Source organism: Mastomys coucha, unplaced genomic scaffold, assembly GCF_008632895.1.
Source record: "Mastomys coucha isolate ucsf_1 unplaced genomic scaffold, UCSF_Mcou_1 pScaffold7, whole genome shotgun sequence".
Classification (NCBI taxonomy): domain Eukaryota; kingdom Metazoa; phylum Chordata; class Mammalia; order Rodentia; family Muridae; genus Mastomys; species Mastomys coucha.
This window is the reverse complement of record NW_022196913.1, coordinates 179,667-191,742: the sequence shown is the minus strand read 5'-3', so window position 1 is coordinate 191,742 and position 12,076 is coordinate 179,667. Positions and strand designations below refer to the sequence as shown.

The 12,076-nt window shown below is 45.6% G+C and overlaps 1 protein-coding gene across 4 annotated transcripts in view; it reads right to left on the bottom strand.

Moving 5' to 3' along the window:
- Fam171a1 (family with sequence similarity 171 member A1) overlaps positions 1-12,076 on the bottom strand; it is a 128,277-nt gene that overhangs the window by 36,157 nt on the left and 80,044 nt on the right. For 2 of the 4 annotated variants that reach the window (XM_031359630.1, XM_031359633.1), the window contains exons 4-5: positions 6,855-7,013; positions 1,262-1,438 (exon numbers count right to left, since the gene is read on the bottom strand). The exons of 1 other annotated variant lie outside the window; for it this stretch is intronic. In XM_031359630.1, coding sequence (XP_031215490.1) covers positions 1,262-1,438; positions 6,855-7,013 — 336 coding nt within the window. The remainder of the gene's footprint in view (positions 1-1,261; positions 1,439-6,854; positions 7,014-12,076) is intronic. One more of the 4 variants, XM_031359631.1, reaches the window with a different exon arrangement.

Here is a 12,076-nt window from a genome sequence, read left to right as displayed (position 1 = left end):
AAAAAAAAAAAAAAAAGAAATGCAGTATACAGTAAGACAGTGTTACAATTCACCTTGTGAAGTTAACCTTAATGTAGCCATTAAAACTGCTCTGATCTTTACAAGTTCCTATAGAGTCTATTAATTACCTGGGAAGTTACAAAACAAAACTCCACGAAAGCCCCAAAGGTATTTATTTTAAAGTGTATTTGCTAAAACTATTTTAAATATTTAAAGAATATTATTTGATAATAAAGCCCCTCATTAATCTTCTTGCATGGTTTAACAATGTTACACTGGCAGTAAAAAGCTGGTTCAAGTTTGACTTTCACAGGACACTCTGAAGAGTAATCGTGGCTGTGCACAAACACTCCAATATTTAGCTACAAAGAATCTACCACCTTAGATTAGTCCTCCTTTCCCCTAATCTTAAGGGACTGATGACCGAATCATGCTATATTTGTGTTACCCCAACTGAGACATCAGAATAATGCAGCCACAGAAAAAATGCTAACTCTGCTGTAATGACTGCAAAAGTGGAAGAGAGAACAATTCTGACACCATTCCCACTTACCCACCTAGTGACTACACTCAGAATGGACAGCATCTATTTGAAGTACTTGTGCTTTGAAATGTTCACCTTATTTTCTCTTACATCACTGGTGAAAAGGAAAGCAAGTTGCCCTGTTGAAAGCAGCTTTAAACTCCAGACCATGTGGTAAAGATCTCTGGCCACCAGCTGGCAAGGACTGCAGTCAGCTGATGACTATGGAAGAGTCCTGAGTTTGCTGGCTAGCTCCTGCAGAAAGTTGCTTAAGCCATACAGAGCACTGACAGGCAGGCCCACTGTAACTTTCCTGAGGGTGTGCCTGAGCCACACTCATTAGCTGTGCTTGTTGTACCCCTTCACCTCAGAAACTGTGAGACAGGAGGAGATGCTCATTGTTATCTTAAACTGATAAATTTTAGGATACCTTCTTATGCACCAATCAATAGCACACACATATGTGTACAGGCAAATGACTAAGATAGAATTAAAAATAGATTTACATCTATCTCTGGGTTGTAGGGTCATGGGAACTACTTCTTGCTTCAAACAATGTTGGCAAATGTTTTTTCTTATTCAGGAGACAAAAAAAAAATACTACAGAACCAAGATAGATCATACAATATTAAAAAAAAAACCCTAATGATTAGGAGAGCCAATTTTAGCTCCCATGACCTTTAAATTAAAACAAAACAAAATGAACTTCAAAGGGGTTGCTCAGGGGCTCCTGCTTACCCAGCTTCTGGTCAAACCGCCATGCTGCGACATAGGCATTGTGCCTCAGACTGCTCTGAGTTGCCAAGGGCACAGTGACATAGATGGGTCCATCCACCAGCACCGGCACTCCATTACCGCTGAGCAAGTGCACACTGACGGCAGTGACGGGGGTCAAGTCATACCTGGTGCTGTTTCCTGGAAGGGAGACATATGCTCATCACCTGCACAGAGGCCCTGGGGCTGGAGAAACCCATCAAGGACAACTGGAACTCACTCTGTAGACCAGGCTGGCTTCGAACTCAGAGATCCGCCTGCCTCTGCCTCCCAAGTGCTGGGATTAATGGCATGCGCCACCACTGCCCAGCGAGTGCGGGGGCGGGGGGGAGAGGCTTTGTTAATATCAGTAATTCTCACCCCCACAAGATCACAAGGCAGTTCAAACCCATGGTTTACAAAGAAACAGGTTTGGATGTGGCAGTAGCTGCCTAGAGTAGTATGGTAGTTAGCAGAGCTGGGTCCCTGTTCAAGTTTGCCAGTTGTAGCAAACTGCGCTTGTGTTACCCATGCCTTTCTGCCTGCCTGCCTGCCTCCCTCCCTCCCTCTCTTCCTCTCTTCCTTCCTTCCTTCCTCCCTCCCTCCCTTCCTTCTTTCCTTCCTTCCTTCCTTCTTCCCCTCCCCCCTTCCTCCCTCCTTCCCTCCTTCCCTCCCTCTATCCATCCATTCTTCCTTCTTTCTTTCCTTTTGTTTAAAGGCAGGATCTCACCCTGTGGCCTGGAACTCATGGCCACCATGCCTCAGTCTCTCAAGAGCTGAGATTACAGCCATGGTGGAAAAGACTTTTGTCTAGTGCAAGAGCAAGAACTCTGGGGAAGCTACAGAAAAACAGGCTCGCAAAATAAGCTCTGTGCATACATACCATAGGACACGCCATCTATAGCATACACACCGTAGGACACACCATCTGTAGCATACACACCGTAGGACACGCCATCTGTAGCATACACACCGTAGGACACGCCATCTGTAGCATACACACCGTAGGACACGCCATCTGTAGCATACACACCGTAGGACACGCCATCTGTAGCATACACACCGTAGGACACGCCATCTGTAGCATACACACCGTAGGACACGCCATCTGTAGCATACACACCGTAGGACACGCCATCTGTAGCATACACACCGTAGGACACGCCATCTGTAGCATATATAATACACACACCAACAAGTCAGTGCCATAAGAACCTATTTTAGAGACTGTTTTAAACAGCAAATTTCATCAAGGGTTGCTTCAAAATATTAACTAATTCTACCAGAGGTATAACTCTGAAACTTGGATTTGAAACATGTATATGTTGTTTTAGCTGCCATTGCTATTTTGTTTAAAAGGTCTGTGAGATGCCCTTTACTGTCCATTAATGACCACTTATCCAAGCCAGTACTTTAATGCCTGTATGCAGATAAATTAGAGAATGCATATAGATGTGATATTTATACACTTATGCAATCTATTTCAGAAATTTCTTTATTGAAATATGATATCACACAAAATATATTGTCATAATTCACATCTTTGCCTTAATAGGATGAACTTTTTTTTTTTTTTTCGAGACAGGGTTTCTCTGTGTAGCCCTGGCTGTCCTGGAACTCGCTCTGTAGCCCAGGCTGGCCTCAAACTCAGAAATCCGCCTGCCTCTGCCTCCCAAGTGCTGGGATTCAAGGCGTGTGCCACCACACCTGGCAGGATGAACTTCTTAGTGGTAAAAATGGTAAGGTATTTTACAGGACAGGATTTCTTCTTAATACTGTTTATAATTTATTTGCCGCTGTTACTTCTATTTATACTAACCTTACTAGTAGGCGAAAAGACAGACTATAAGCATATTTATATAAAGTTTATATAAGTAAGTACTCCCTACTCCAACCACCAATTTGGACTAAAAATAAACATTCAAGGCAAATCTAGCGAACTTTACAGTTTCAACAATGCTTTAACAGCTGTCCCTGTGAAGTAATTTCTAAACAATGGCCACTGTGCATCCATCTCTTTCTCCATGATAGCGGAGGCCTGTTAAAAGATTTCCTCAAAAATTGAAAGTAGGAATCACAGATTCAAAGTCAGGAATCTTTTAGTTTAGAAACCATTTTATTTTGGGATATTAAAACTAGAGGTCAGAATTTACCATGCTTTGCTGGGAAATGCACGTGGGCTGAGACATAAACATGCTACTACTTAAAGGTGTCAGAAGGGCAGAGCCAGGCCTCCTGTGCACTGCTCCTGGCCGTGCCCCAACCTGTCAACCAGATAGGATTTCAATGCCAGAGTCTTCAGGCGACCTACTGGATGCTGTATAAACACTGCAGATATAAGCTTTCCAAGTAAGATTGCTGCTTTAAGTCTCATGCAGAAGGTCGGTAGAAACCGCCTGTAAAAAGGCACATAGAAAGTTCTAGAAAAGTACCTCCATTTTTTTTCTCAGTGACCTCACATTTTCTTTCCTCTTCATCTTGCATTTCCCTGATCCAGGGAGTTTGGCTTCTAGAACTAGATTCTCCTGCTAAGTCACCCCCCTCCCGCCTCATCCTCATGACTCAGATAGAGGGCATGTCAGGCACCCTCTCGAGTGTGTGGCCATAAATATTCTCACCTGCACGGGTTCAGAAGTAAACTCTATAGAAACAAGCAGATTAATAGAGTAGGTGCCTCAGCTTCCTGTCCTTACACACAACATTTAAAGAGTGCCAGCTGAGGTGGACATGGTGCTGACCTGTGCACTTGTGCACAGCACCTGTGAGTGGGGTGAGCTGGGGCTGCTGATACAAGGCCGGCTGGGTTACATAGTGGTATCGTAAAAGAGAGAAAGGAAAAAGGAAGAGGACAGGGAAGAAGGAAGGAGGGAAGGGAGAAGAAGGAGGAGGAAGAGGGAGGGAGGGAAGGAGAGGAGGAGGAAGGAAGTAGAACATGAGAGGGAGGAGCCCTAGCTCCTAAGAGGCCTCACCTCTGCTTTCTGGAGGCTCCTTCGTCTCTCAGTGCTCCATTAAACGCCCACTCCTTCTCTACGCACGCCATTCCCATGTCTGTCTGTCTGTCTACTGTCCCGCTTTCTTCACTTTGGACAGACTCAGACTTAGAGGCCTAGATCATTTCTCTTCCACTCTGTTATGCGATTCCTATCATGTGCAAGGTCCTGAGGTCTGTCTGTAGCTAAGTTTTCTTTCCTGCTCTACCTGGATGTTACCTGGCCCTCTGTGTGCAAGCCATGACAGGTGTCACGCCAACCAGGTGGAGGAGAGGCAAGCACCACTGGATGGTGTTCGCATAGGCTTCTGATTAATCGGTTGTTTATAACGAGGCGGGTTCTACTCAGCCCCTTGGAGTTTCTCTGTCCTCATGTTTAAGTACCAGGCCAAAATATAAAGTTCTCCTAAGTTCAAAAGTTAGGTGTCACTATACTTCTATGTAAATATTTAAAAAATAATAAGAAAAAAAGATCCTAAATTCAAGACACTTCAGTTTCAGGCATCCTGGATATAGATATGCCAACTTTTCTGGGGTAGCAAAAAAATTCTGTACCTTTGACATTCTGCCCTCTCTGTCCCTCTGGAGTGCCTGGTAGAGGTCATTTTACTGACACCCATGGGAATGGCGTAAGGTTTTGTGCTTTCTAGGGACCAGAAGAAGGTTGTGATGCTAGAAGGTTGAGGATCATCGGCCTGTGTGTGACAGAAAGTGATACAGAGCAAAAGAGTGCCTGTTCACAAACTACACTGAAGCCAGCAGCCACCCACCAAGTCCTAGGCAGCTCTGCTCTACAGAGCCCAGGCTCTGAATAGTCATTGGCTCCCTTTCCTGGTCGTTCTGGGGGAAACTTTGATCCTCCCTCAGGCAACTAATCAATTACATCACTGGAAAAGCAGCTCAATGTCACTTTTCAACCTTTCTCTTCCCTCTGAATAGACTGACTTTAAAATAAAACATGTTTCTGAAAAAAAAAATCAAAAGTACTGTGCTTTTTCAGTCTGGGTCCCCTGGTCTTCTCAGGTTTCATAATTTATTCAAGCGTTATTGGAAGAGGGACAGAGAATGTGAACGAGCTCAGAGGAGCGAGGCCATTCCTCGTTGTTGTATTTCTGACCACACTTCCTTTCATCAGGAAAGCTGAATGGCGCCTATGAGGACCTCAGACTAGAAGTCTCCAGGCTCCTCCACTGATATTTCCCCCAGGAAACTTTACTATAGATGATCACTATACATCCATTTGATGGCAAATGATGGACATGAGAATCATGTCGTTGGTCCTCAATTTAAAGGAAGAAACCTTTCTTGAAATAAGAACCACAGATGGAGGGAAAGCAAATACATCACCAGGTACCTTCACCTTCAACTAGAAACTTATTCACAAGCTACAAAAATGGATGAGATGTTGGAGGTGTAGGAGCTTTTCAGATTCATCTGTTTATCCAAAGTATTGGAAAATTATGAAAGTTTTCATCAAAGCGTCCCTGGGAAGTATAATATGCCTAATTTAACTCTGGTGGTTGGCTTTCAATCTATGAATAAAACCTGAAAGGCAATGAAGAGGAATAGGGGAGGGAGAGAGAGAGAGAGAGAGAGAGAGAGAGAGAGAGAGAGAGAGAGAGAGACAGACAGACACAGACAGAGAGACAGACAGAGAGACAGAGACAGACAGACAGAGACACAGAGAGAGACAGAGAGAGAGAGACAGAGAAAGACCTGGCCCTCTCCTGCAGCAGGCAGAGGCCTGAGGACCATACTGTCACCCTGGAGGAGGAAGGTTCAGGCTTTGGTCTTTCTCTGATAAGGAACTGTCCCTTCTCTTCTTGCTGGTGGCTTTTGGTTTCTCTGATCTTGTATGTTGTCAGAGTAGCGATGGTGCTGAGCTGATTTTGTGATCTGCCAGAAGATTCCAAATCAACTTCAGAGCCTGGCTCCTCTCAGGCTGTCTATAGAGAGCCTCCTTTGGAGACCTCCCAAATCTCCTTTGAGAGGAAGGGGGTGGAGCATCCAACAGCAGAGAGGGAGATGTGGCTGATGGGTATCCTGAAATGGCAATGCCCATACCTCAGGGCTCTGTCTACAGTGGGGCATGGAATGTCACTTGCTCATCTCTAGATGTCACTGGAACCAAACCTTCCCATCCCAGCACAGGGTGAATGGAGAGGGTGGAGCTGCTGGGTGTCTCTTGCTGGACAACTGGGTGAGATGCTCTGGAGGAGAGTAGACTAGGCAGGGATCAGAGGAGCAGAAACCCTGTTACTGAGCTCTTGCTTTAAAAAACTGTAATTTCAATTGAACTGAAATACTTAGTCCAACAAAGGAAAGCCCAGAGAAGAGTCTTCAGGCCCTTGGCAGATGCTGGAGGGCTCAGGGAAGCCAGTTTGCAAAGATGCCATTATATATTGGTGTAGACTGAAGGCCTCCTTAAGCTGGGAAAAGGTAACAAGATGAACCCAGAACATGTAAGGTCAAGGCCTGGCCCCATCTCTGCTCTCTGCTCTTTGTGACCACCTCTTGCCACAGCCAAAACTCACAGAGAAAGACAAAACCCCAGAAACCTCACCCAGAAAAAGAAGAGATGCCAATTACCTGTCCCGTTTCCATCCAATCCTTGCAAATAAGGGAAGCTGTCTACTTCTGACGGGGAGCTAGCCGCAGTGAGGAATGCTGTCAGGTCGCTGTAGCTGGTATTCTCCGGCAACCTCAAGGCCCTTCTCTGGAAATGAACTCGAGGCTGTGGCCGGGCACCTGTACGAATCAACCTCTGAGTTACCTCCCCGAGGAGTTGTTTCCATTTCAGAAACAGCCAAGAAAATGCCAAGTCATGAAAGGCTCTGCCATTCCTCCCCCACCCCCATGCCGTCCCACATGGCGAGCCTTCCCTCATTCATCCAGGAGGCAGGGATGTGACAACATGCTATTATGGGTCGAGAAATAATAGCCTATTGTCACATGTGTTTTGGCACAGGATGTTATTTAGGTTTTGAACAAAACGCTTTTCCCAAGTCCTATTTGTGACCAGTCTTTCCCACTGTGTGGCATTTGGCTCTGGATAGAACATCGCTTTGGAAGAGTCTGAGCAAACGAAGCAAGGAAACAGCAATTAATCTCTTTAGACAAGCAATGTAAGAGAGAAGCTTTGATATGGCTATAAACCCATCCTTCAACTTCCTGGGAAAATCTCGTTCAATGGCACAGACCAAATGGACGCAGGACAAGGGGCTATGATGTGTAGCCCTGGTAAGACATGCAAGCAGGAGCCCCCCAGGATGGACAGCTTTTTTCCTGTGGAAGTTGCTGTGTGACACTGCCTTTGCTTCTCTGACATGCTTCCCACTAGAGACAGATGATGTTGCAGATTTAGCAATGATGCATGGTGGTTCTCCTCTCCCCTGCTCCATCCCTTTGTGTGAAACCGGAGCGGTCTAGTCAGCTGTGATGTCACTTAACACATTACCTTTCTTTCTTCACGTGTTACTAGGACCCCAAAGGCTAAACCTACCTTGACCTAATGTGGTGGTGACAGACATGAAGGTGAGAAGCAGCTTTGCACAAACCAGGCAACGATGTTCTTAAAATTAAAATTATGTATCTGCAGCTTGAGTTGACCTGGTTCTGCTATGCCGAGCAATAAACAGAGGTCCTAGAATACCGGCCCTGCCCAGAGATGAGGTCTTTAAACAAATTCCAGGGTTCCCTTTGACTCTGGATCAGAATGCTTCCAGGGAGGGGAGTGTGATAGCTTCCTAGAAATGGTCTGTGCTACGGGAGTTTCAGAGCTTAAAGAATTGACAAAACTAAGGATGTCTTCCTATGGTAAGACCACAGTGGCCAAAGGGCTTAGGGCCATTATCTGGGGCTGGCTTTCTGGGCCACACTTGGCTGATATGTAGATCATCACCATGTTCCTTCTATGTGATCAAAGCCATCAATCAACCCTTCCCCAAGGCCAGTAAGACAGGTTCAGTCCCAAAGCCCAGGGAACCAGGACCTAAAGTCACAGCTACCTCACTATGGCTCCCTTTTACACAATCCATCATTCTAATGGCAGGTTACCCATGCCCTGTCATCATTTCACGGATCTCCTTACATTATTATCTTTTACTTTTTCTGAACTCGGCTGTCTCTTTGGTTCACACTGAATCCGAATCTTTCAAGTACTCTTCTGGTGCCATGGGTTCCACTGGAAGCTGTCTGCTCTCACCCGTTTACCCACTGGGCTGCACGGGCTGCCTGCAGCATCTGTTCTCCATTTCCAAGGAGCTCTTTGAGGTGAAAGGCCAAAGTCTCCCTTTTCATCTCCTCATCTTGACTACACAGGATAATTTTTTCTAGTAATGGCCAAGCCACTGACATTCAGAGAATGTGTTGCCATGAAGGTGCCAGGTTCCTAGGTCTCACAATCAAGAAGAGCAAAGAACCCAGCTGACATGACAGAAGGCATGGCATATCTATACATGACAGGGCCAAGATGGGGCCGGGCTGCATGAGGGTAAAGGGAGAAGGTAGAGTGAAGGCTGGGTATCCAAGCACAGAGTGGGATATATGTGTCCTTCCCATCCCTGAGTAACTCTGGAGAGATGGGAAGGTTGAGACTTGGAGGAGTAGGAAGTGACTAAGACAGGAAGATGAAGGATACATGGACTTAGGGATCTGCCCTAGGACCAGAGAACCACAAGCCGAAGCTCAGGGGCTTTGGCACCTCATTACAATTCACTCTCTCATCCATTCCCATCTCTGAGACAGACATGTGTACTACAAGCCCTTGGATGGGAGACCAGTCTCTCTTGCATCTCTCCCTCTGCTCCATCTTTGCCTCTCTTCCCTTCCTTCCTTTGTATGGGAGGACCTGGGAACATACCAGACATCCAGGGCCATCTGTGGTAGACAGAGAGTGGGAACACATAGGATTTTTGTTGGGTCAGGCTTGGAAGAACAGGAAGTGGCAGATCCAGCTGAACTGACACCTGCTGTGACTGGCAAGACACAGATGCCATCTGCTAAGGGACCCACACACCCTCAAGGACAAGTACAGGCAAACTCTATGACTGGTGACATGGTGTAGAAGATAGCTGTGGAATCTAAGGGTATATATAGGCCATGCTAGGCCACCGGGTAAACAAGATCTAAATGGGCATTCATGGGCCTGGGGTAAGGCATTGTGCTCTTCAGCCTGTCTTTCTTTAGAGCTGCTTCATGTGATTGTCTGGGAGCAGAAAGAGAGTGGACCAGCCTGGCTGTCATCAGTGGTTGCTTCTCAATTCAATCAGCAGCTGCTTGGAACTTCTTCTCTTTGTAGACTTAAGGTCTCATCTTCCTTTTCCAAATGCTCATGTCCCAATACACTGAAAGCAGCAGATTGTCTACTTTTTCTTTCTGCACCACTAAATCTGTTTTCTCCTCTTCTGTTCTTCTCATCCCAGGTCAAACCAAGTCCCTATCCTAAGTTCTGCTTTCTTGTGTATGCTGTGATGAACTTTCACCAACAATCTCTTGGCTGGTGTTTCCTCCTCAGCATTAAGCACACTCATGTCTTCCCTACCTAGAAAAGAAGTCACAATCAAACATGACTTTCACTCTGTTACCCCTATATGTGAATGCCTGTCTTCTTCTGTTCAGCCTTCAGTGACATGGTGGCCACCCACAACACATGATGGTCCGCCTTATAATCTTCAACCTCATGACCACCTCCTCTCAGCCTTCACTCCCTGAACTCTTAACAATGGACCACAGTGTTTGCCAGCCTCACCCACAAGTCCTTTCTTTCTTGGCATTCATCCTTGGCTTTTGGTTCTCTCCATACCCCTTCTCTAGCCTTCTGCCTCTAGATGAGACAGCTACCAAAGGCTGCTATCCATCGTCTCTGCAGTCTCTCCCCACTCTTCTTAGAGATCCCTCTTTATATCCACAGTCATTCCCAGTATGGGCATCTTGCCTGAGTCCCACAATGTCATCCCCCCTGTATTCTAGATAGCTTACAGAGTCACTCAAGTGCCATGACTGGCTATTGTTCCTTTGTTAACATTTCCTCCCTTCCGACCCCACACTATGGACCTACAAACCACCTTTTGCCTCACAGTCTCCCAGCTAGCCCCCTGCTTCGATCTTAACCTCCTTCTCCATTCAGCCATGCACACACTGACTGCTCAGAGATGCCATTCTGACTATGTGCTTTCCTGGCTCTGGAGACATCAGTCTCTGCCACTTCGCAAATACATGATGACAAACAACATTAAAATTAAGTAGATCAAGAAAAGACTCAAACTACTACTCATACCTTATAACTGAGAGAGGCAAATCAATGCCTCAGAGAGGATAAACAACAAACATGTTGAGAAGAAGGAATTCCACCCTGTTCTTCTGGGTGAAGAAATTAAAACCCAGAGAGGTTAAGTAACTTGGTCAACATCAGTGTGCTTGGAAAACATAGAAAACTTTTATATTTGGCATCCCTTCCTATCACAACATGTCCATCTCAAAATAGATGCTCTATTTATGACTAACCCGCCTCCACTCATGTGCCTGACTGTTTATGTGGTCTGTGTATGTGAGTCCAGGAGGAGGCTTGCATGGGTATGGTGCCTACACTCTGTATTTGATCATGCTTGTCCCATGTCTGAAACTATCTCTTATCTCTGTGTCATTCAAATGCACCTCAAAGTCTACCTCCTCTGCATAACCTTTCTCAAACCCATCTAAAGTTCTACGGTCTGTCTGTGCATTTCTCACAGTCTTCAATCTCAGTGTGTCTTGTATCACATGTACATGAATGTTGTACTTCTTAATCTGAGGTACAATGAGAAAAAGAGTGCTCACCATGTGTCTGCTACTCAGTAACACCTATGGAGCTGAACGTGGTGAGTCATGTCTGTTGAAACAACTTAGTATGTTTCAACAATGCTGTGACTTAATTGAAACTAGATTAGGACCATTAACATTCTGGGGCCAGAAACTCTTTGCTGGGTGGTTGCCCCGTGGACAGTACCACACTGACTAACAGTCTAACAGTCCTGATTTCTATCCATCAAATACCAGTACCAGTCATCAAGATGTGACAATCCCCACGGCCCCAGAAACTGCTAAGTGTCCCAGGGTATGTGAAATCACCATAGTAAAGAACAACTTGTTTTATATTCTATGAATCTTCATAACTTAAGCAACTCATATGAAGAGTCTTATATGGAGTCTTATATCATAGTAGACACGTGATACATTAAACAGGAAAAAGACAAAACCTTTGTATTCCTGAAACTCAAGAGGAAAGGGGGTAGAGAGCAAAATGGCTTGATTATCAGATGGCATACATCCTAGAATAAGAGGGAGATGACAGAAATACACGGACTACCTTAATAGCACATGAATGACTGCCCTGGAAGGAAGTTCCCTAGGTTGCCCTTGTCTGAAAGGCTGTGGAGGGGCAGACAAGACCAGACAGCAGATAGGAAAATGCAGAGATTCAAGACAGCCTACCACACAGGGCAAGACTGAGAAAGTGTATGTGAGGCAGGGAGGCGGCTTGCCATGGGTGTGGTGCCTACAGCTCAAAACCTTGGCCTTGAGTTGGCCTGCAGGTGATGGATGTCCAGGTGGCAAGAATTTAAGGATGAATCTGTTGCACAGAGGCTCAAGTGAGGGATACAAAGAAAGGCAGTGGCAAGCAGCGCTGGAGCTGAAACTACTTTCTGAATAGAAAGTAAACAGGGAAGACATCATGACAGAAGCTGAGAAGAAGTGAACACAGCTGCAGCCAGAGATGGTAGAGTAGGAGAGACAGGTGAAAATTCAGAACAGCATGAGGCAAAGCAGCCAGA